The sequence below is a fragment of the Falco biarmicus genome, chromosome 1 (assembly GCF_023638135.1).
Source record: "Falco biarmicus isolate bFalBia1 chromosome 1, bFalBia1.pri, whole genome shotgun sequence".
Lineage (NCBI taxonomy): Eukaryota > Metazoa > Chordata > Aves > Falconiformes > Falconidae > Falco > Falco biarmicus.
The window spans coordinates 72,658,684-72,680,548 of record NC_079288.1 but is presented as its reverse complement, the minus strand read 5'-3'; the positions used below and the strand labels follow the sequence as shown (position 1 = coordinate 72,680,548).

The 21,865-nt window shown below is 38.9% G+C and overlaps 1 protein-coding gene across 2 annotated transcripts; it reads left to right on the top strand.

Moving 5' to 3' along the window:
* Positions 1–412: 412 nt before the first annotated feature.
* NSUN7 (NOP2/Sun RNA methyltransferase family member 7) lies at positions 413–21,582 on the top strand. 2 transcript variants are annotated; one of them, XM_056343049.1, is made up of 13 exons: positions 413–653; positions 5,609–5,967; positions 6,370–6,428; positions 7,796–7,926; positions 9,040–9,192; positions 10,509–10,692; positions 12,291–12,501; positions 13,176–13,319; positions 13,879–13,980; positions 14,515–14,632; positions 16,798–16,915; positions 18,494–19,146; positions 20,368–21,582. In XM_056343049.1, the coding sequence occupies exons 2-12, from the start codon at positions 5,706–5,708 to the stop codon at positions 19,109–19,111; spliced, it is 2,100 nt and encodes a 699-aa protein (XP_056199024.1). In that variant the 5' UTR covers positions 413–653; positions 5,609–5,705; the 3' UTR covers positions 19,112–19,146; positions 20,368–21,582. The 2 variants fall into 2 exon arrangements, with proteins under 2 accessions (XP_056199024.1, XP_056199030.1); XM_056343055.1 differs by lacking the exon at positions 413–653 and having other exon boundaries at positions 3,232–5,967.
* The last annotated feature ends 283 nt before the right edge of the window (positions 21,583–21,865 follow it).

Here is a 21,865-nt window from a genome sequence, read left to right as displayed (position 1 = left end):
GGTAACAGCGCCCTAATTTCAAGTGCGAATGAAGTCCCAGCGCTTCATCTGGGTTTATTCCTGTACTTGTGGGATTTGCAGCCCTGTAACTTGGTGGCGCTCCGATGCAGTTAAAAACGCGAGTGCAGGTAAGCGGCATTTTTTAAAGCGGTCAAGGAGTTTGCAAAAATTAATGCTGTTCCGGGATATTTTATTTATTTTTTTTTTTAAAACAAACCAAACCAAAGCAAAAGAAGCCAGAAGAGGAACACGCGAGCGGCCGCTGTCGCCGCCGAGGCAGGGATCTTCGCAAATACCCGGCCACGGCCGCCCCCGGGCCGCACGCCTCGCACCCAGCACGCCTGCGTGCGGTTGCCAAGGCGGATCCTGGCATTTTGTTGCGGCTTCTGAATTACTTGGGCGGCCCCGGTGAAGCCCGAGCGGGACGGGCTCGCCTGGCCCTTGCAGACCGAGCCCCGGCCCCTCCGGCCCCGCCCGCTGGCCCGGCGGGACCTGGCGCCGCCACCCCGCACCGCAGGCTCGCTGCGGCCCGAACCACCGCCCCCGGCGCGGAGGAGGCTGCTGGCCGGGGCAGGGGGACCCCGCCGAAGCACGGAGGGTAGCGGCGCCCCTTCCCGGACCCAGCGGCCCGCAGCCCCGGCGCGGCCCGGCAGGTGAGGCTGCGGGCGGGGCGAGCCCGGCGCCGCGGCTCGGCGGGCTGTGGGGAGCCGCTGGCTGGCGTGTAAGGGGTAGCGGGGGCGGTCGGGGGGGGTCCCGCTCCCTTGCCCGGCTTGGGGCGGGGGCGGCTGCAGCCGCGGCAGCGGGGCTCCAGCGGCCGGGCGGCTCCGGCGCGCCCCTCAGGGCGTCGGGTCCCTCAGGCCCCCGGGGGCGCGGACGGCAGAAACGGCGGCGGGAAGGGAATGGCCCGTGGGCGGCTGCTGAGGGAAGGGGTTTAGAAGCCGCCCCGTCCGCGCCTGTGTGGTTTTGCGGGGGCTGTTTTGTTTTTTAAGGCCTTTCAGCGCGGTGTTACAAGAAACCCTTTGGGTGTTTACGCAGAGAGGTATCTTTTTGTGCGTGTGAATCTGCTCATAAATAACGCGGAGCAGGGGAGTGTCTTGTGGCTGAGGACTTCTGCCGACTTTCGCTGGCCATCCTGCCCCTCCCGTGGCTGAAGCTGGGGACAGCAGATGCTTTGCCGTCCACTGAAGCTCGGTGTCAGACAGGCACGGTTGATGTTAGAAAGCAGGTACAGTCGTGTACGGCCATAAAATTAATAAGGTAAAAACTACAGCACGTGGCCGTCAGGGACTTACTGCTTATTGGTGTACGAGGAGCGAAGTCTGTGCTAGCAGAGCCACTTTTCATGGATTCCCGTTAATGTGAATTAGTACTGGACGGCCGGGCTGCCCGCCGCACCTGGCACAGCACAAATGCTGTGGGGGTTGTTTATTGTTTATCTCTTTTCCTGAATTGTATAATGCTACAGTCTACTGAAAAAAGGTGGTAACTGAAGAAATAGGAAAAAAATACATGTATTGATATAAAACCAGACAAATTAGTGACTTTGACGGGTGTGTGTGTCTATGTGTGGAAATCCTTTGCTATGCTGTATAGAGAATAAATGTTATAACGCTCTTCACCAGAGTTCATTAAATCAAACATAGAGCCATTATTCAAGCTGAGTGTTTATGGTACGCTAGTTAACTTCCACTTTAAGTGAAGTTACACATAAACAGGAAACATTTTTTTATTTGCTCTTCATATGGATCTATATTGTGTGCCACAGATACAATATTTTTCTAGTGCTGTTAGTTCCTAATTGCAGGACCACATGGTCTACAGTCAGTTTCATTTGAAACTGAGAACATTCAAATAAATTAATCCAGTTTTTCTTCCTGGCAAGCATACTGGCTAAAACAGTAGCGTATCTCTGGTATTGGGAAGCAATGATTAAAACTCTCTTACATATTTAAACCTACTAGTGTTCACACAGTTCTGTTTGTCCTGTGAGGGTGCCTGACAGTTACCTGACGTGTTACTTTTCCCCAAATGGTGCAGGGAGTGAGGGAAAGGTTGCCTCATGATTTGTTCAAGAGCTTCCTCAGAGCATGAGTGTAAAGTCTTTGTTCTCACTGACCCATGATCTCTTCAGGTGCTCTTAAACGTGTTGAATGCTTCAAATACAGAGCCTCCCAGAGCAGCTGAGAGCTCCACTTAGTCTTTGGAAAAAAGACAGGAAAAGATGTGAATGCCTCCAGGCCTCCTACCTTGCACTGCCTGGCTGTAAAGCATTATAGTCTGATCTAGTTCCCCATTCTCCTCTCTAGTTCCCACTGTACTATTTGAAACCTGCAATCTTCTTATCTTTTGCTATTGTTTGTGCTTGGGTAACAGTAATTTGTGTTATGGGAATCTAGCTCCACCCATAATACAGGTGTTTGCAGAAAAGAGATTTGTACATCCCTTTGCAGAGGTAAGGTACACAAGATGCACCCCCTTTCCCTTGTGATGGTGCTGAGATTACTTGAACTGTTGGGCTAACAGCAAGTTGTCATGGTTGTTGTCATCAGGTTAGTGGATTATGACTTGGAAGCAGAAGTGGGGAGATGTTTCTTGTCTGTTTTCAGTGCTTTCACAACCAATATTATCCTGAGGCAAGTGCTTTCTGTTCATAACAGAAACTCTAGGTGTCATGGAGAATAGCTGTCCAGCAGCTGTCCATTAAATTTTAATCACAGGTGTCTTTAAGTTCCCTTCTTCTGCATACCCTGTTACTTACTACTCTAACTTGCAAATCTGATCAAGCTTGAGGAAAATAGTGTGGAATTATATTGGCCAGAACTTGGAAGCTTTATTGCAACCGCAAGTTTCTGGTTTGTAGATGAGGCAGTTGTACCTGTAGTCAGCCAGATCAGTGAGGGTGTGTATGTATTTTTAACATTGAATCAGCGTGCTAAAACTTTGTGGAGAGATGCTGCATTTGGGTCTACACCAGGTATTTTTTTTTTAATTTTGATTTATTTAGCATTTGTAGAACTCTTTGGGTTTGGTTTTTTTTTTTCTATGTTCACATTCTTTCTTCATCTCTCTTCAGCAACCTCCTAACAACAAATTCATGTTTCATTCGAAGATTTTCTTGTCTAAAGAGTGGAAATTTATTTTCTGAACTTTGAAAGGCCATTCTCTCTTTTAGGAGAATGATGGCCTCTTGGGACCTTGAGGATTTTTTTGCCACTCAGCTGAGTAATCTGCTTGAGGTTCAGCTCATTTCTTCCATAGACAAAGGCAGGGTCTTTTCTTCTCTAGTTCTTCCCAGCTGAGCTTCATATTAATCAAAGCTGTGATTTACAGTGTTGCAACTGTGCAATGTGTCTGCACAGGGCAGAGCACTGTCATCTTTATTAAGATGTCATTTGTCTTTTGGGAAAGTATATTCATCAAATAATCTTAATAGCAGTGTGTCTGGCGGGCCAGCAAAAAGGATTTTGGCAAAGAAGTTGCAAACAGTAATTGGAAACCCTTCAAGTCTTGAAAGTCCTGACAGCACAAATGTTAGTTCACTTGCTACATACGCTAAGAAGGAGTACTTTGTGCTCAGCTGGAGAAGGGGTTTGAGCTCCAGGTCCTTAGATGCTGTTCTTTTTTCTGTGAAGTCTTACACATATCTTCTGGTCACTTACCTGTAAACTCTGTCAGGAATTTTTATACTATTGGGTATTTTTCTTTCTCCTTTCTAAGCACAAGAGTTTAAATTTGGTTTAGGTAATTTGGTACTTTATTCTGTTGAAAAATAGTGCTTTTTTTGATAGTACTGCTTGTTCTGCTTCAGTAGGGCTTCATAAAATAAATTTGTTTGCTCCATGGATCCATCAGTGCTGCATCTAACACCAGGGATGCTGGAGCTTAATTCCCACTGGAAGAAGCTGTTTGCCTGAGGCCCAGGACCTCTATATAGAGACAGTAAAAAGTTGCCTCTGCAGGGTTAGTGGCTGTCAGTTTTGTGGAGCAAGTCCTGGGAAAGGAGAATGACATGTGGCCTCCTCCAGATGAGGTGCCAGAATTCAGGAAGCAACACTGGTGAGGTTTCTGAAGCATGCTGGGCTGGGTGGACACTGACCTGTGCCAGTCTTGGAGAGGGGAAGAGTGGGTTGAGTGTCACCTGTGCTGGGGAGAGGGAGTTTGAATGGGGGAATGCTGGCTCAGCATGGGGCGTTTGGTGGCTGCCTGCTGGAGAAGTAACAGCTTGTGTTCCTCCTTTCCCCTCCAACGCGGCATGCTGCCATCCTCCTTTGTTTTGTGTGATGGGGGCAGGAAAGGGGAGAGGAAAAAAGAAAGCTGAGCAAGTCTGACCTGGGGAGAAGAGGTATGTAATTTATCCTGAGGAATGTGGGGGCGGGCAGGGAAAAAGCTTGAGAATGGTTGTACTGAAGTAAATTGTGTAGCAAAAGAGAAGATCCTTTCTGTTTGGTCAGAGTATCACCTTGTATTTTTGATTTTTACGCTGGTGAAAAGAGCAAATTCTGCTTTTCGATGGTGTTAATCCTAAAGTATTCAGAACTATTTTTGTCAGCACCAGACCATGCCTAGCTTTCTATGTTAAAGCTGCTAAATTCCTCATAGTTCTCTTGTATTATTCTTCCCCAGACAGGAAAACTAGTTTGTTTTATTTTGGTTCTCTCTCTCTTTTTTTTTATTTTATTCTTTACTCTGCGATTAAATTTATCTTGTCTTAGGCCTCTTCTGAACATTTAACCTGACTTCTGAGCCTCCAAACATTGTCATAAGTGCATATTATTGCAACCAGAGCAAGTAGGGTAAATTGAAGCACTGTGCTAGATGTACTTTAAGCAAGTTTTATGTGGAACTTAAGCATATTTTTTGATTCAGCTAACACTGGGGCTTTTTAATTTTTTTTTCTTGAAGCCTTCCCTATTCCACCTCTAGGAAGGAAATTTTTATTTTATTGTTTATGTAAAGTGTGAAGGAAATTTGAGAAACACATGGGCTTGTGGAGAGTTGGGTAATATCTTTAGAGACTGTCAGAAAGGATTTCCTGCATTTAAAATTGTGCTGTTTAGGTAATACATTAAATATATTAACACTTAGGTGATCTCTATTATCCATTTTTAGGAGTCGATAATGCAGTTTAGTGAACAAGCATGTGGAATTCACTTCAACTCTTTTCAAGATGGTTCTTCTTTGGAAGAGATGATGGATGCTTTGAAATTTCTGTAGTGTCTTTTTGTTAAAGGAGAATTCTTAGTAAGAGATACTATTCTATCTGCAATAATAATGCTTCTTATTAGACACAGAGAATCAAATCTCTGCATATAGTCTGTTCAGGAACATTGATGGTAAAGCACTGGCTTCTTGAAACAAGTAACAGGTCTTTGTATCTGCATTAGTGAAAATAAATAAGGTAAGAAAACTATTATAGAACTCTACTATGTGTAAGATGATACAGAAATGTATATATATTTTGAAGTATAGATAATATATGCATATACAGATTTGCAGTATTAGAACCTAAAAAAGAAAATAAATTCTATTGAAAACCTGAAAATGAAGGGAAAATAATATTCTGTTGAAAGAAAACTTCATCATTCAATACCAACTTTGTTTTTTGCAGAGGCAGCACGATTGTGACTTGCGCTTACACAATCAGCAACTGGAAGAGTTGCCAGGTTCTAAAAGTAATGTGGTGTCTTTACATGAGGGTGTTATAAATGATAACTTCAGACTTGAGTAAAATTAAAATTTCTAATGAAAAAGGACCTGTTGAAAAAAGAATGACTCTGATTGAGAAGAATGGCTATCATGACTCTGTATACATAAATGCAGCTAAGATTTTTCAAGGCATTCATACTGAAAAGCGTAAGGATAGAATATTGGTGCGATATGGTGATGCCTCAGTATCTCCCATGCTGACTTTTAAAGATGAATATTCCCAGCGTGAATCTTATGAACTGGCTTTCAGTGCTTTAAAATGTAAGTACAAAATTTTCCAAGAATTGTCAACAGAAATGATGCAGCAGAGAAGATATTAAAAAAAAAAAAAAAAAAGTTCTGCCCAACACCAGAAATCTGGGGAAATTTTTGTTGAACTACAGATGACTACTAGACTACTTGTATCCCTCAAATATTTGACTATATCTAAGTGTTGTTAGCATTTTGTGGAATCAAATGTTTAAACTCTGTACTTTTTCATGCAATTCCTTTACATGCAACTTTTTTAGCGTTGCTACCGTTTGTGATTGAATTATTTGCCGTTAACTTTCATTATATTTACACTTCCAGCTTTTTCTGTAATGATTAATAAGTTTTTATTTTTCTTCCATAGAATGTTGTACATTTCATAGCATAACTTGTCAATATTTTCTTTTTTTGCAGATCAAGATCTTCTTGAAGAAATACTGTTAGATAGTTGCATTTACCCGTGCCAGTCAATAGTAAGTGAACATTTTTATGAGGAAATGGATTTTGTGTTTTCTGAGTTGATGTAATTAGAATATTTTCTGAGGATTCTGCAACATTCTTCAGAACAATTCTTTTGTTTTGAACTATATGGTAGCCTAAGACTGAAATGTTGCTGTCCTTTTTAGGTAGTCTAAAGCATCAGTCTCCAAGGTAGCAGATACATTAAGTGTATGTAGATCTGTTGTAATTCTTGTTGCACCTTACTGCTAGGAATCAAAACCTTCAAAGAAAGACGGCAGGAGAGTGAGCCGTAATGCCTACTGCAGTGTAATACTTGCTTATTCATGTTGTCCATGAGCCAGTCCGTGTCCATGTGCTTTCCTTCCCAGCTGTATCCCCTTGTGAGTGGGGAAAAAAATCATGTTCCTTTCCTGCCCTGGGAGCTGGAAAGCATGGAGTGAACCCTGTCAGACAAAAGAATCCATTGAACCCATGTTTCATGTCCTGGGCAAACTGTATTGCAGACAAATATTGCACTTGTATTGGCAAAAATTGGTCCAGTTTACTCTCTCAACAGGCTTTCCTGCTTTGAAAAAACCTAGAGCTGACAGAGTAATGCGCTATTCCTTCCAGTTCAGTCTCTCATGCCCTTGAAAATTACAAGATTAATTTGAACTGATGTTATTTGTGGAAATTGATGTGAGCAGGCAGATGATCTAACACATTTGATTTTTGGCTTGGTTTTGTAAGGAACTAAGACTTCCGTGGCAACATTTTTTGTTTGGTGGTATTTCCCTGATAACTTGAGTTTTCTAGCTAATTTCAGTTGTATTTGTGAGAAGGTAAGAATTTTTGAAGGCACAAGAACTATAGGAATGTCATGAAAAGAGGTAGACAAGAAGTGCTGTTAATTACTGTCCCTAAGAAGAGGATGCTCCCTGCTGTAAACATTTAGACATGGGAAGATTTTACATATGTCCCAGCTGCAGAATGGTTATTATAACTGAGCTCATTGGTTGTTATATACCAAAGATTACTACAAGAGAAAAATTGATAAATAAGTCTTTGTTAGCTTAGCTATTCAAGGAACTACCTCATGAGGAGAAAATAATTTCAAAGTTTAAATTCTGGTAACATTAAAAGTTATTAAGATATAGTATATTATCAGTCTGTATGGAAAATATTTTAAGTTTTGATAAGCTAAATAATTAAGTTGGGTATTTCAGTCAATGTTCTAGTAACTCTTCATGAGGAATTCTTTTCACATCCTTAGGAATAAGCTTTTCACTGGAGTTTTTAGTGCCTCTTACATGGGAGACTGCTGTTTGATACGGATCTTTTTGCAGACGTAAGGCATGCTTTGTGTCACTTTCTCTATCCAGTTACTTTTCTGTTGCAGCCAGATGAATTAACCAGCTTGCTTGTTGTGATGCTTTATGACCTGCAAGACCGAAAATTTCAAGCACGAGAGATTTTTGATGAAGAGGAACCTGTAGCAGAAGTTCGGAAGATAGAGCGTTATCTATACAGGTTTACATGCAAAAAGCTTTTTTTGTTGATATATACTGACAGAAATACAGATTTGTATAACCAGTGCCTTTTAAAACTAGTTATTACAGATGTCTTTTGTCTTTTGAGTTTCGTGGGCTTTGTTTTTATTTTTAATGAGAACCTGGTTTAAAGGGGAACTTTCATATTCCAAGAGTTAAGAAAAATAGAGCTAACAAGCCATGTTTATATTGTGGATTATTTTGCTAGAATCTTATTTTGGAGTTGAAATTTTTTTCATACAATTTAGAAAAGAAACTAAATAGTAAATGTTCATAAATAGGAGTGTAATAGAGTTAACAGGTCATGGAATGGAATAACATCCATTTATGTAGCAATACTTCTATTATGCAACTTTGTTAAATATTATTTTCAATATAATTAAAAAGATATGTAAAATAAACATTTTAAGTAGTGTTCAATTATTTATTTTGTCAGTGTTGATGAGGTCAACAGGCATTTATTGGACAAAATTGTGTTGCTGATGGATTTAGAATAGTCCAGAAGTTTATGAATATCACAATTACAGGGTGTTTCTGGAGGCCAGTAACTAATACACCTTGATATCTGAAGTAGCTCACCAGCAATTTTTATTTGCTTTGAATTATCATGTATCAAGATCATGCATAAAGCTTGTGGGAAGAAAAGACTGGGAATATTTCCTCTTAAATGAAAATGTCAGAATTATGAAATTGACTCCTGGTTGTCATCATACTTGTGTTTCTGTATGCATTTAGAGGTTAGCTTGCATCAAATGCTCATTCTGCACCTGAATGTATTTATATCTTCAAGCATGCAAAAATATCTGATGATTGTATTCCAGAGATTGACATACTTGAGAGTCATCTCTTATAATTCCAGTCCTGTGTGCATTAAAGTAAAACAATCTTACCGATGTACCTTGCATCTACCACTATCTGGGGTAGAAAATGTCTTGTAACTGTATTTTCTGTAGGGGCTTGCAAAATGAGGCCTCACGTTTGGTTTCTAAGCAAGATATTATTGTAATAGAAATGGTGCATGTTAGTAGCTGATGTAAACGTTTATAGAACTTACTAAACTTGTGTCTTGTTAAACTTGCTAAAACTTCTGTAGTTTTAGGACCAAATTGGCAGCTGCACTAGCAAGATGTCGCATCAAACATGATGCTCTTTCAATTGAATACATGTTACCAGAAACCACACGGAAGCAGGAACAAAGGGCTTCTGCTTTACCTTTATGTGTTTGGATAAACACATCTAAAATCAGGTAAGGTCTGTAAAGTATCATCTAATATTGATGTTTTACATGTGAAGGGATACAGTTTGCTACACACTTGTTTTAGAATTTCCAGGTTATATTATTACCAGTAATTCAAGTTTCCTATAGTAAATTCTGCTTAGACCATTGCTACACACTTGTTTTAGAATTTCCAGGTTATATTATTACCAGTAATTCAAGTTTCCTATAGTAAATTCTGCTTAGACCAGTGACATTGTGGGGGTGTGTGTGTGTGTTTGTTTATGTTGCAGTAATGGTATTCATAAAATGTGACAAAGTTGTGAAACAGTTTTTCTTACTATTCTGTTGCTTGTGTGGGTCTTTCACCAAATAAATGAGGAAATAAAGTTAGAAAAAAACTCTGCATGGGTGAGCAAACTCGATGAAAAATAAAGAGAAAATGGTTTTAAAAGTGGATGTATTACTGTAAGTCATAACTTGGCAAAGAGTGTTAAGACAGATCCAATACTTAAAATTGGTGTTTATTCTGTAAGGTTAGTGTAAACTTGAAATAAAAATAGACTTTCTAAACCCCTGGTGTTCCCAGTTCTGTACTGATACATGAACCACACCAGGTTATTCTGTTATCTATTCTGTTAGACAGGTAATCCATTTTATTACTTTGTCAAGAATTTTGTTTTCCTGCTCTTGTCTTGGACCAGTGTTCCGTGCTTAGATTATAGGCTTTTCAAGAGAGAGGTGTCTTAGGCTGGTTTTGATTTTGTAACCTTAAGTAAGACTGAACTAAAAGCTGCTGCATTGATCCTACATCTAACGGACCACGTAAGCTTATGGCGCTGTATAAAACTGCGTTGCAACAAACAAGTCTTGGTGTATATACCTTTAAATCTTTATGATACTTGAATTGCAAACCTCAGCATTTATGCCTTCATTACATTTACACAAGGATTATTTCAGTTATCAGCCATTAAATTAATTGGCGAGCTGGCTAAATTGAAAGCAATTGGAAGGACTAAAGTATTCAGGCAGTTCATTTGCTACAGTGTCTCCTGAGCACATGGACATTTATGTTTTGATGCTTTGAATCATCCTCTGGAGACACATACCTCTTTCTGAATTTATTTTATCAGACTTATTAACTTAATTGTTTCAAACCAGAACTTACATACCTAAAATAGAGTGAATTCCCCTCCTCCATTAGGCAGTATTGCACTTTTTTATGTATATATGCATGTGTGTATACTCACACACACAAAAAAAAAGGGCAAAACCCCATGTAATGATTGTGAGCTACATTGCTTAAGTAACTCTTGTATATTTAATGGTCAGTTGCATGTTAACAGCCTTCAAGATGTTTTCAGAGATTTGAAGAAGAAGGGATTCACAAGAGTTGAATCTGTGTCAGACTTCGACCGTTATACGTACAGTGTGGACCAACACTGTCATGATGTATTGTTTTTTCCTTCCTCTCTTAAAGAAGAACTGCTTAATTTAGATCTTTTTGCCGATTGCAAACTCTTCCTGCAGGTGAGTTGATGTCACCCTTGAATAATACAATCTGCAAACTAAAGTAATGCTTTGCTTGAGAATGAGGTCATGTATCATGTGACTGTCCTATTAAGTCAGGCAGTCAGCAATATACTCATAAGGGTTTGGACCTTTTTAATAGTTAGAAGGTTAGAAACTGTTCCACTTACTAAATTTAGCATGGCAATGTTAATGGTTATAATCGATTGCTACAATTAAGTTAGTAGAATGTTTTAAGTTTAATCTTAAAACTGTTAAAACATTGAAAGTGGTCGAAGAGGCAGACGTTTCTGAAAATGCGAGGACAGTTTCTGTGTAACTCTGTATGCATTACCCCCAGTTAGTAGATGATGGTATGCTAATACTATAATCCCTCTTCCTCTTCAACTGTGTATTTGTGATGGAATGATGCTTCTTTATATTTTGTGCAGTGTGATTCCTAAATCTTCATAAACCCTACTGGTCTTTTTCCTGACTTGCCATCATTAGCCTCCCCAGGCAAGACTGGGCAGAGGTTCCTGTTGTAGAGCAGTGGTTTGGAGTAACCGTTCAACGACACACAACCACAAATTACCTGAAGTGTCTGATGATTCTTGGGTGCCTAGCAGAAACATTTCAAAGGGCATTTTCACTACATGCTTTTTCATTTTCTGGAAATTTTAGCCTCAAAATTTATTAGCCGACTTACAAAGCAATTCAGTATTCAATATTCAATTTCAGTATGTGTATTTTGAATGGAAGACTTACAGAAAATAACTATATATGAGAGCCCCTTAGGTCACAGGAACAAATTCTGAGTATGACTGCTTAAGAATATTCAAAGTGAGGAAATGGAACCCTCAAAAACTCCATCTCTCTTTGGTGGGGTAGGGTGGTACTTGAATGCTGTAAGTAGATATGTAGATGTTGATGTGAACTTAAAAGTTTTAGTGCTCCCCTTTATCATCAGTGTTTGCCAGATTTGGTGCAATACACGGTACCTGTGGTCTGTGTCTTCACTCTTTGCCTTTTAAAGTAATTTAATGGAGGGAATGTCCGATTTGCCTTTCTTCTCTTCATCACCTGTAGCATGAGTTCACTTACTCTTGTTGAGAAGTCCCTGTGCTTTCTGCATTCAAATCTGCCTCTGTGGTGTTCACATTCCAGCAGAATCTTGGGTTTTCATCTGTAAGGACTTCATTTCTCCTATAACTATTGTCAAGAGCTAGGTGAATAGTTTTGCATTTCTCTGTTAAGCTGCCTCAGAGAATGAATTCTGCATATTATGGCTTATGTTTGCCTTTTCTGGAACTGGCTGTTGCTAGGCATTCCTCCCCATGGCAATGATACGCACTACATTGTTTTAACCTCCAGATATTATGCTTTCTTATGCATTAGTCAGAATTATATTATTTAAATTTAGTGAATGACTTAAGATGTTTGGTTTTGTACTTTCTTTAATTCTGTATTAGCAGCTATCCCCGATTAGTTTTTCTCCTCCCTTCTTTCCTGTTTGTCATGAAAACAATGAAATACTTCCCTGATTTTGGAAAGGAGGTTGGCGTTCATAGAAACCAACATAGTTGGTTACGCGTAATTTCTGTGTCGTTATTTTCCAGGATAAGTCTCGCAGCCTTGCTGTACACTCTGCACATGCACTGTTGAATACAGCTGATGACATTATCGTGGCTCATGTAGGTTCCCATCTGACCACTGCCCATATGTCAGTGCTGACAAACAACAGCATGTCCAGAATTTTTGTTTGTGGTGTGAAATCCTCAGCAAAAGCAGCAGAACTGAGGAACTTGTTCAGTCACATTGGATGTAAAAGTAGGTGTTTAAACAGTTGGTGTGCATGAAGTATTGTTATGTAGGTGTTTGTGGTATATATAAATATGGCATAATTCTATCAGTTCAGAGATTTCATATTTGAGGACTTGGGGAGGGCAGTAGCCAGAGATTTCATATTTGAGGACTTGGGGAGGGCAGTAGCAACTTATCTTTTTGTCACAGGATGAACTGACACCTCTTCAGCTACAGTCAAGTTCATCAAAGGCTGCAAGTTAACCATGTCATAGATGCAGGCTCTGGAAATGTCAGGGTGAATTTTTCCATATAAGTAGTTACTGTACAGCAGTTGGTGTAGCTGGGAACTTTTGGGTCCATTTGTTTCAAGTCCTGGCTGTTGCTTTCAGACTGATTTTCAGCCATTTGTCAGCGTTAATCCAAAACACATGCACTTGTCCAGTTTACCTGGAGGACACAAACAGAACAGAAAGCAGCAAGACTTTAGAACCCATTAGCAGTCTTTTCAGTGGAAGACGCTCAGCTCTGGCTAGTTTTTCAACCTGTTTGAAATCAGTGGGGCGTACTTTGGAGGATCAGGGTCTAGCGGGCTCTAGCTCTATGGAAGCCTATATAACATCAGTCTCTTCCCCTTTACCACATTAAAATTAGGCAGGCTTGCTTGCATGTGGAACTACTGAGTTTTCCCCTTTTTTCAGATATTCAGTTGTTACATGAAGACTTTACCGAGATTAGACCAACAGATTCGAGACTTCAAAACACAAAAGTTATTTTGCTGCTACCACAATGCTCTGGACTGGGTGTTGGCAATCCAATAGACTTTATTTTAAATGAACATGGAGGTAACTTTCAGTACAATAGCTAGCTCATGCTTCTTGGTAGAAATTGCATTCAAGTATTGTGGTCTAGACATCATAGCTGCCTCAGTAAATTGTATCATTTTATTAAAAAAAACTTCCTTACTTTAACTACTATAACACTTACATACTAAATAACTTGCATAATTCTGTGTGTCTGCTTCAAGTTGATAGTATGAAGTTTTGAGGGTTATTCTTGGGAGCAGAGTGAATATAGCCTTTCTTTTAAGGGAAAATTATTATAGGCAGAAAATCTATTTCAAGATACCAACGTGTGTATCATTTTCCATTGATTACATTCCTTCCTTTATTGATTGTTTGTATAAGTCCATTTACTGTACAACTTTTGTTACATAGAAGCAGCTAAATTACAGCTAAAGAGGGAAAGAAGAATCATTAAGGCACTCCTTGGTATTGTAATTTGCAAGACCTACCTTTGCACTGCACCAATAACAACTGGGTCTTATACCAAAGCATTTTGTGGAAACAACTTAAAGTCAACACACTACAAGTTGCAATAATACACTTACAGTTCTTTATTTAGATGCAGGATTGCTGAGACACCTTTTCCAGGGATCTGTATCTGAGGATAAACTCAGTATTCTTGCTGAGAGGCAGCTAAATGAGTTGATTCATGCAATGAAATGTAAGTGTGCTAGCTCCCCAGTTTCTGGGAAGTCCTTGTGCTATCGATTCCATTGTACTGTCACCAGTTTTTATATAATTAAAAATACACCGATTATGCTGTTAGTTAACAGTAAGTGTGTAACCAGTACTCCTAAATAATGATTTCCTCAAGGCATTTCTGTGTCCTAGTGTTCACCAGCCATTAATACAATAATCTTCAGCATTGTGTAGAGAACTGGCTTACTCATACTGTGCTTTGGAAAAGTTGTAACTGCAGTCTGACTCCACCTGCATGCTGCCACTTTCCCCCTCCGTTGGAAGCTGTGTGAAAAGGCAGGATGCAGCTTTGAATTTGTGCTGAAATCTGCAAATATTTGAAAATATTTTAATTATTAAAAAACAATAGAGATTGAATGCTAATGTGTTCAGGAGGATATATTTTATTGGTAAAAGTAACATCCAAGCATAATTTTTACGATGTTTTCAGTCCTTACTAAATCACTGTGTGCACGAGGAACTTGAACAGTGAAAAAAATTTCTTCTTATTTTGTAGTTAACGAAGTACGAGCTATTGTTTACTGCACTTGTTCAGTTTACCCAGAAGAAAATGAACTAGTAGTGGAAAAAGCACTGAAATCTGGAGTGGAAGGAAATAAAGTCCCACCATATAGGTATGGAATGAGTAGTTTTGTCTATGGAAAAATTAGAAGTATAACTTTCAATCGTAGCATAATTCTTAGCCTAGACTGATTTGTGTCTTGCATTAGAGTAACATTTTAAATAGTTTTTTGCTGCCCCTCATTCCATTTCTTTTGATGTTTGCTACTTAGTGCTTTCATCCTCTTGACTTTTTCCTCTAACGTTTTTGTTCCCGTCTGAAATTGAGATTGGAGGAACGTGTCACTGGTTGGAAATAACATTGTGGTGAGGTTCTGATAGAGATACTGCTTTTATCCTATCAGTATTCAGAGAATGAAGCTAGTTTAAGATAAAATGGAGACTAGAAGTCAGGGAACTTGCTGGTATGCTGTCAGCTTCTGACCTAGAATTACCAGTTTCAAGGGAAAAAGAAATGACTTCTTAAAATGTGAGTATAGAAGAGTGAAAACCTCTTCTATAGGCTTGCTCATCCCTGCATTCAGATGAATGACTTTTGGGGGGAACAGGTCACAGTAAAAGAACATACTGTGCAATCATAACAAATACGTAGGAAAAATGTGTGTTGTATACTTTATGTAGTTAAAGCCTCAGCTGGAGCAATTGTTAAAAGATTGATGGGTACTTTCTGGATTTTCCTTTCAGTCACAGTAGATAAATGCAAACAGTTGGCACTTACTTGCACGTAGATGTAACAGTTGATTACGGAATGCAGGTTAAAAGTGGTTTTGTTGCAAAGAGCACGGGAAAGTAATACCGTATTTTTAGATTTCATATTATCTTACATGATGTTAATGACCTGGCTATCATAGGGAAAGGTACTGTTGTTCAAGATATCATTCAGTTTAGTTAAACTCTGCATGATTAAAATGGTAAATGTTAACTGTGGCCAACCCAAATTTAAAAGAGTTATGTTATGCATGATGTTAAGATACAACAAAGTGCATCTTTCTTGCAAATCACTGATAGAAAAGAGCAGCCTGCTTGAATTTTTACGCTAAATGTTCTTGTTGCAATAAAGCTGATGGTAACCAGCATAAACAGAGCAGCAGTAGAACACCGTAAATAAAAGATACAGTGTGATTATGGTTAAGATGAAAGCTCTCACTGTTTAAGATGCATGTACTACTTATGACAATTCCTTGTACACTTTCCTTAGAATTAATTAGATAACTTATTTGACTGTAAGAATGCAGGATAGAACGAAAAACTTACTAGCCCCTGTATTCACAGTAGTGTCTGTGAGATCCTGTGTGATCATCACAGATAGACTTAGTATTAATTTCCTTTTCCAACAAGACTGAGAGCTTTCAGGAAACTTACGCCAGTTGTGCTTATGCGTATTCTATCTTTTAGAATTACTCTGCAGTGCTGGAGTGGTGCCAAACAAAACGAGGCTTTGCTGGAGTTCGGGGTCATACAGCTGGTCTTAGGGCTGTGAAATTGTCAAGGTGATTTTAAGCATGTACCCACTGTCAAAACAGTTTTTAGCAAAGGATTTACCTTTAAGTGTACGCATTGTAAACGGGTGTGTATAGAGGAGAATTTAAACCACTCATGCATCTCACTTTGGCATACCAAATTTGAGTTAATTTCTGCATCAATTTTCAGGGTCAGACATCTGTTAAAATAAAATTATCACATTTTTGCATTGAATTATGTGATCTAAAAGCAAACCCTCTGATTTGTCATAGGATATAGCTTTATTTAGTAATGCAGGGAGGATGTGAGCCTTGTAGTCTGTTTTACCAAGTCTACAGGGAGAACAGGAGAAAAAGATTAGTTCTTTCTTCCTCACTGATTCACTGCAAAACTGTAATTTGACAAAACAGCTCTCAGTTACTACAAATAGGCAATTTTTTCTAACCCAAGATATTTAGTTTAGACATATCATCTTATTATGAGCATACACTTAGTAACTCAAAGACAACACCTTTAAAGTTTGTGTGTACTGCTTAGTGTTTTCAGAGCATTCCCCAACTTCATGAACAACTTGATAATCTGGTAATTGCAGACCTGAGAAACAACCCAGTTGTTAATAATGTTGATATGTATTTATTATCTGGTGGTTAATATACATAATAGACATAATTTGGAAAACTACTTTTAATACATCCTTGTTTATTTCCTTTTATATCCTTAAATACTATTTTCTGGTCATTCGTTTATTTTTTTACAGGCTTATTCCTCCCGTCTTTTCTACTTGCTCTAATTCAAAGGCTTCCACTGAAATGTTTTTCAAAATGGAGCCATCAGAAATTTCCAGTGGCTGTTTTTTAGCTATTCTAGTGAGAAAGGTAAGCTAAGAAAACTACCATTTAAAAACACTTCACAGAAGAAGAATATTGCCATTTTCCACAAAAGAATATATGAAATGGAACATTTAAAAAAAAAAATAGTAGTCCTGGCTGTTCTCTCATTGTCTTAAGAACAAAGAATAGGTGAGCAGTTGAAATGTGCCACTTTCAGAGCTTTATGCTGAGCACAGCTTTCCAGCATGTGCCTTTTTATAATGGAGCTGTTCACGATCAGAGCAGTCTCTGGCTGTAAGTTAGTGTTAGGAATATCCAGAAGAAACAGATTCTTGCTGTCACACCTTGGAGTGAAACACACAGCTTGACCAGACTCATGATAAATGGCGCCTAGTAAGGTTATTTGTTGTGCCTGTATGTCTCACCAAGATTTTCCAGTATCCAAGAAGATACTGTCACCCTTAGGGATTACGACTTCATTAGAATTTGAATAAAACAGCTATGAATAAGTTTCCTTCCAAAACTAAGGCGTATGCAAATCTGGCTTGAAAGGCAGGGGGCCTTTTGCTGAGTAATGGAAAAGACTTGGCAGGATTCCTGAAGAAAGGCCTTAAAGCACTAGTTTGCATCTCTGAGCATCAACGTTTTCCTCATGTAAAGATGCAAGATCTTATTTGGTTATTTGTACCACTTTCTTTCATACTGCAGTTACAGTGCTTGAAAGAAACTTGTGTCTTGGGGGAAATTAGAAGATTTTATTAAGAGTAAGAGAATCACACGAGAAGCCTTTCAAGTTACCTGGTTTTGACCTCTTTCTTTTCAATGTAAAATATTTTTTTAGCCTGGCTCCCTAAGCTAGTAAGTTTTAGTTAATTGTGCTGTGTAACATCTGTCTACCACGTTATGTCCCTCTAGAGAAAGAAACACTTTTGTTTCAGGTAGTTGATCTGAGTAATTTATTAGTCAAATTCTGAAGCACAGAAGCAATTGTTGCTGTGGCCAGTTTTTAGGTGACACTGGAGATGAACTTTTTCCACAAGGCAGAAAAAGTCTACTTTAAGTACAATTCAAACTGAAATTTCTGGTTTACGGAAGCCTTCTTCTTGGCTAGTTGTAAATAGTTTTTTCCTCATTGCTTTGGATGTTGACCTGGTTTCTAGTTAATCTGATTTGAAAGTTTCTTGCTTATGTATTATGAGCAAGGATTTTTGTTATAATACAAATTACTCGTATTTAATATCACTGCTAATATTTCTGTATTTTAATAACTGTTTCTGATACACACACTTACATATGTGTATGCATGTTATTACAGACACAGTACAGAGCAAGTCAGTGTGGGAGACACATTAAAAAATCTAGAATTCAGTTTCCCCTCTTCAGGTCTGTAGAGGGCACAATCTCTGAAGAGCAAATGCTCAGATAACTCTTCACACAACAGTCACGTTCTTAATTTCTTAAGCAAAAAGGTTGGGTAGCATTTATCACATATGATTTAAGTCTTTCTGCTAAATACTACTGTAGTTTTCTTGTGGAGTAAATTCTGAAGAATCTGGGATTAAAGTACTGAGTTTGCAGCTGGGTTCTGTGGCTTAGATGCATTGTTTCCTTTGAAATTTTCAGAAAGATTCTTCTGAAAATGTGCCTGTTAAAGACATTTTGGCTCATGCTCCAGCAAAAGGACTACTAGATGGCAGTTTTGTTAAAAAATCAAAGGAAGAGGAGAAAAAGCAGAAAGTAACACAACGTAGACGTAATATTACTGGTGGTGGTATAAAGCCCAAGACTGTGGAGTTCCTTCGCCGTCAAACTGTATCTAATATTAAGGCTGAAGTTTCTGTGTCTAAAGCAGTCAGCAACATACAACAAAAGAATGTGAACCAAACAAACAGCTATGTTCAGCTGAAGAAATCTATCAATCCTGCTTCAGCCACAGCTCTGCCTAAAGTGCTGAAGCACACATCTTATTTGTCGCCTACTGGCAAGACGTACGAAAGACAGACCCTTGCTAGGAAGACACATGCAGAACGTAAGAGGGTTGTACTGAAGCCCGTGGAAATAGTTTTGCCTCCCGTGATAACACCATACCCAAGTTTGCAAGGAAACAAACCCAGGATATCAACTCATCCTTGTTTTCATGCGTGGACTGGAGCAAAGGGTTCAGGTGGTAGGGTACTTCCACCACCTCTGTCTACCGTGGTCAAGCCAACTGCGCTTGGTCTTCCTCGACCATGGCTGTAAGAATCTTCAGATTTTGCCCTACCTTTACAAAGAAGGTAAAGATTCCTGTATATATTAATCAACACACTTAATTACAGTATACCTGTATGCAGGATGATCTTGCTGTGGCAAAGAGATAAGAGATATCTGCACAGAAATATCCATATTAGATAATCATTTTTAAACCAGTAATCGCACCTTAACGTGAACGAAGCTCAGCTGCATAAGGCTGATTAGACCGCTGAGGGGAGTGAGGTCAAAAAGCTATAGCTTTTTGCTGTATGCATCGAAGTGACATGTTAAAAGCATACATTTCTGCCCTCCCCTGCCCCCACCATGACCTGCTTAGATCTGTAGGAATTCTCAATTTCAGATGGACTTTTTTCAAAGCGAGTCTGCATTTTTTAAGTGGCTATCTCTTTACAAGTGCTAGATACCATTTTTGTGAGTTATTATTTAGACTGCCAACATGGAAATTAAGCCTTGCACAGCACGCCGGTTAGCTCACCTGTATTTCTAAAACTACACGTGAGCTTTTGTACAGACAACTGGCCAAGTACACTAAAGCCCATGCACAGGCTTTCTAGTACTTGGTCCCTTGGTTTCTACTCAGGTGTGCTTCAAAATATTAACAATGAACACTAGATAAAATATTTTTATGCTAAAAGTACTGAATTATCATCACAATGTCATGTCAGACTATGTCATGGTTCATAACTTTTTTCATGAACTTTCTTGACACAAGCAGTTCTTAGTTGAAAAAAGCTGCTACTGTCAGTTATTTTTATAAATAGTCAGCTGAATAATGACTGAACACAGAGTAGTTTGTCTTTGGAAACAGCTGTGGGCTTCTATCCTGCTCCCTTTTGCTAGCAAATACAAAAAAGTAACTGTAATGTACCTTTAATTGTTCTATAATCTAAGCAGAGGATAAAAGGTACACACAGATGTACTTTTAACAATAATCTGATTTAGTATTAAATATGGACAGTATAAAGAAAGAAAATGACGACAGAATGACAGTAAAAGGAACCTCAGGAATTGTATTTAGATTAGAAGTGTTGTAGAAACGAAATAAAGACAGTGTAGCAATACAGAAAGGCAAAGATACCTGTGGCCCAAGAAGAAACTGTCCTCTAGGCAATCATTTAAGATACTTGACAAGAGTGTTAACAATATGGTATGGAATCTTAAAGTATTTGAACATATGATTCTGGATTTAGACCCAGCCAGAGAAAAGGTTTTAACATCTCTTATTTTTTTCCTCACCACACCAGTCAGCGTAGCTTTGGAAGAAAGGATGTGAACGATACCACACCAGCAACATGGACAGCTGGCTCTTGCTCATCAGATAAGTACTGTTGCTTCACTGAATCAGTAAAAATTTCTTTCTGAGCCAGCTGTCCTCTTCAAAGGCATCACTCACCTGCTGCATATCCCAGTAACCCATGCTCCTTACCTGCTCCAGTAAAAGGATGAACTCTATTCAGAAACCAGAGCAAACTTCCAAGGATAGATATAGACCTGTGCACATGCAATATATAGAATTGAAAAAGAAAATAAATCCCTGTTTTGTTTCAAAACCGTCCTGGAGGAGGAGAGATTCTACGTGTTAGATAAAAGGAATGGACCGTAAGGAGATTCTGGGTTTTCTTCAGTATGGTTAAATGCTTAAAATAAACTTCAGAGATTCTGCAATTAGAGACCAAAACTGCTGGTTTTTTTTTTAAATCAAAATCTGTATCAGTAATTATTAAAGATAATTAAAATTACTTATAAAAGAACATACATGTGTCTGATGACAGAATTTCTAGGCTACTTACATAATACGCATCATGATGTCTCTCAGTCGGCCTCATCTTGCTTTCAGGAGTTTGTGTCTTTGCAATGTTACGGAGGCTAACCCAGTTAGTGTCTTGATGTCTTACCAAGAATATCAAAGAGCTGGTAGTGAAGGTTCTGGTTCTACAGGTCAGCAGCTACTTTGTAAGCACCAAACATCACACGATGGAGAAACATCTGGGACTGACTTCAGAGAGCTCGTAGGTAGAAGGCTGTATGCGCAGTTAAACACTTGATGACTTTTTTCAGTAAAACTGTATCTTGTGTAACATAACATTCTGTAATCCAGTTATGTATTTGTAATTTTCAACTAAAACTGCCGATTCAGCTTTCCAGATACAAAAGCGTCCATTGTACTGCTGTTGCCTCTAAACCACCAGTACGTTTTTCCCTCCCCTCAACCACAATTTGGAACAAAAGAAATAATTTCCCATTTTCATGGACCAGTAACAGTTGAGACAATAATTTTATGCAGCTAAATTTATTCTCGGAACAGATTACATTTAAATGTGGAGAAGTGGTCAACAGCAGGGAAAATTGTCCTTTTCTGTGTCAGTCAGGTGCTTTAAGACTGAGCTCTGCTAATAAACAGTGGGTGTCTCCTTCCTTACTGCTGCTAAAGTAAATGAACCCTGCTTTCGCTGACTGTATAGCGCAAGTTTTAGCAATGTACTAATTAACCTGCTCAAGAAAGGAGTAATGGGGTTAATGGTAATGCTGAAAGGCTGAGCCCATATTAGTTGTTGAAATAAGAAAGTTCTTTTCCATGGGTGACTTACTAACAGTTTTAGGATCCCCAGTTAAATGATCTACAAAATGTTTGATAAAATTAAAAGAAAAGGGATGTAGAACTCTGAAGTGACACAGAACTGGCGTAAGCTATTAGATACTCCATAGTTTCTGTTCCTTTGTCATGGAAAGGGTGTGTTATAT

What these genes read in the sequence shown, in the direction of transcription:
- NSUN7 (XM_056343049.1), top strand. Translation starts at nt 5,706, where the DNA reads ATGATAACTTCAGACTTGAGTAAAATTAAAATTTCTAATGAAAAAGGA. An exon ending in TATTTTAAATGAACATGGAG is followed by an intron (nt 13,320 to 13,878) that starts GTAACTTTCAGT and finishes TTCTTTATTTAG; the next exon opens with ATGCAGGATTGCTGAGACAC. An exon ending in AATAAAGTCCCACCATATAG is followed by an intron (nt 14,633 to 16,797) that starts GTATGGAATGAG and finishes ATTTTTTTACAG; the next exon opens with GCTTATTCCTCCCGTCTTTT.